The 1,242-nt window shown below is 30.2% G+C and overlaps 1 protein-coding gene across 1 annotated transcript; it reads left to right on the top strand.

The window, feature by feature from the left end:
* Positions 1 to 7: 7 nt before the first annotated feature.
* On the top strand, positions 8 to 942 carry LOC111626259 (uncharacterized protein F54H12.2-like). The gene has a single exon (XM_023369576.1). It carries the CDS (start codon positions 49 to 51, stop codon positions 910 to 912), a length of 864 nt encoding a protein of 287 aa, XP_023225344.1. The 5' UTR covers positions 8 to 48; the 3' UTR covers positions 913 to 942.
* Positions 943 to 1,242: the final 300 nt, after the last annotated feature.

Below are 1,242 nucleotides of genomic sequence, written 5' to 3'. Positions count from 1 at the left end.
GAAACTTTTTTAACGAGCGCGTTATTTTTTAAAGATACTGCTGGACAAATGGATTCAATAAATCCGTTAGATGAAAATAATATTAACTACGGATTAGTTAAAAGATTTAACACCAGCAAAGGAAGTAGAATAATAGATTTAATGGGACGTCTTCATATCGATTTAGCGAACCAGCCTAAGCTTCTAACGAACAATGTAGACCTAAGAATTAAATTGGAAAGATCTAAAGAAAATTTTGCACTAATGGCAGATAACGACAACTATAAAATTATTATTAAAAACGCCTCACTGAAAATTAATAAAGTAGATGTTAGTTCGTCAATACAGATAGGAATTGAAAAAGCATTACAGACTGGTTTAATTAAATTACCATTCCGTCGAACAGATGTGAAAGTCTTTACGTTAACTAGCGGGATTCAGTCTACAAGTATATCAAACGTTGTTATCGGTCAACTACCTTATAGAATAACTCTCGGATTAGTTTCTAATTCTGCATTTAATGGAAATGTGAAGCGTAATCCTTTTAATTTTAAAAATTATGATTTAAATTATATATGTTTATCAAAAGACAATCAAATGATTTCTTCTAAACCCTATACTCCGGATTATACCAATAAAATTTATGCAAGAAATTTTATCTCGTTATTCGAAGATAATGGATGTATTCATCATCACAAATCTATAAATATATCGTACGACGAGTATCGAGACGGTTATACTTTATATTATTTTGATCTTACGCCCGATAAATCAGGCTCCGAGAATCACGTTAGTGTTAACCAGATTGGAAACGTTTCTGTGGAATTAAAGTTCTCGAAGGCAATACCAGAAACCATAAACGTTATTTGTTTGCTAGAATATAATAATACCTTAGAAATCGATCATTCACGAACCGTATTCGTCGATTATTAATGAATACCGTTACGTTGTGGAAATTAGCAGCAAGCGATTCGAAAATAAAAAGAAATTTTGGAGGAGTGTTTGCATTGGACGATCTACTATTTCGAGTTGGTAATAAACAATTTTTTATAATTGATTTAGATGAAAAAAATAAGCCGGGAAGTCATTGGGTATCGGTATTTTTTACAAAAAATAAAAATTCTTGCATTTATTATGATAGTTATGGATTAAAACCAAGGAAAGCGAGTATCATCAGATTTATAAAACGAAATTCAAAAAAATATTGTTGAAATAATATTATTCATCAAAGTTTGTTTTCCTTAAACTGTGGTTATTTCTGTT

The sequence above is a fragment of the Centruroides sculpturatus genome, unplaced genomic scaffold (genome assembly GCF_000671375.1).
Source record: "Centruroides sculpturatus isolate CEXI.00-Female unplaced genomic scaffold, Cexi_2.0 scaffold369, whole genome shotgun sequence".
NCBI lineage: Eukaryota > Metazoa > Arthropoda > Arachnida > Scorpiones > Buthidae > Centruroides > Centruroides sculpturatus.
The sequence above is the reverse complement of the archived record's forward strand: the minus strand, read 5'-3'. Positions and strand labels throughout refer to the sequence as shown.

Excerpts from the sequence above, each read along its gene's own strand:
- LOC111626259 (XM_023369576.1), top strand. The coding sequence starts at position 49 with ATGGATTCAATAAATCCGTTAGATGAAAATAATATTAACTACGGATTA.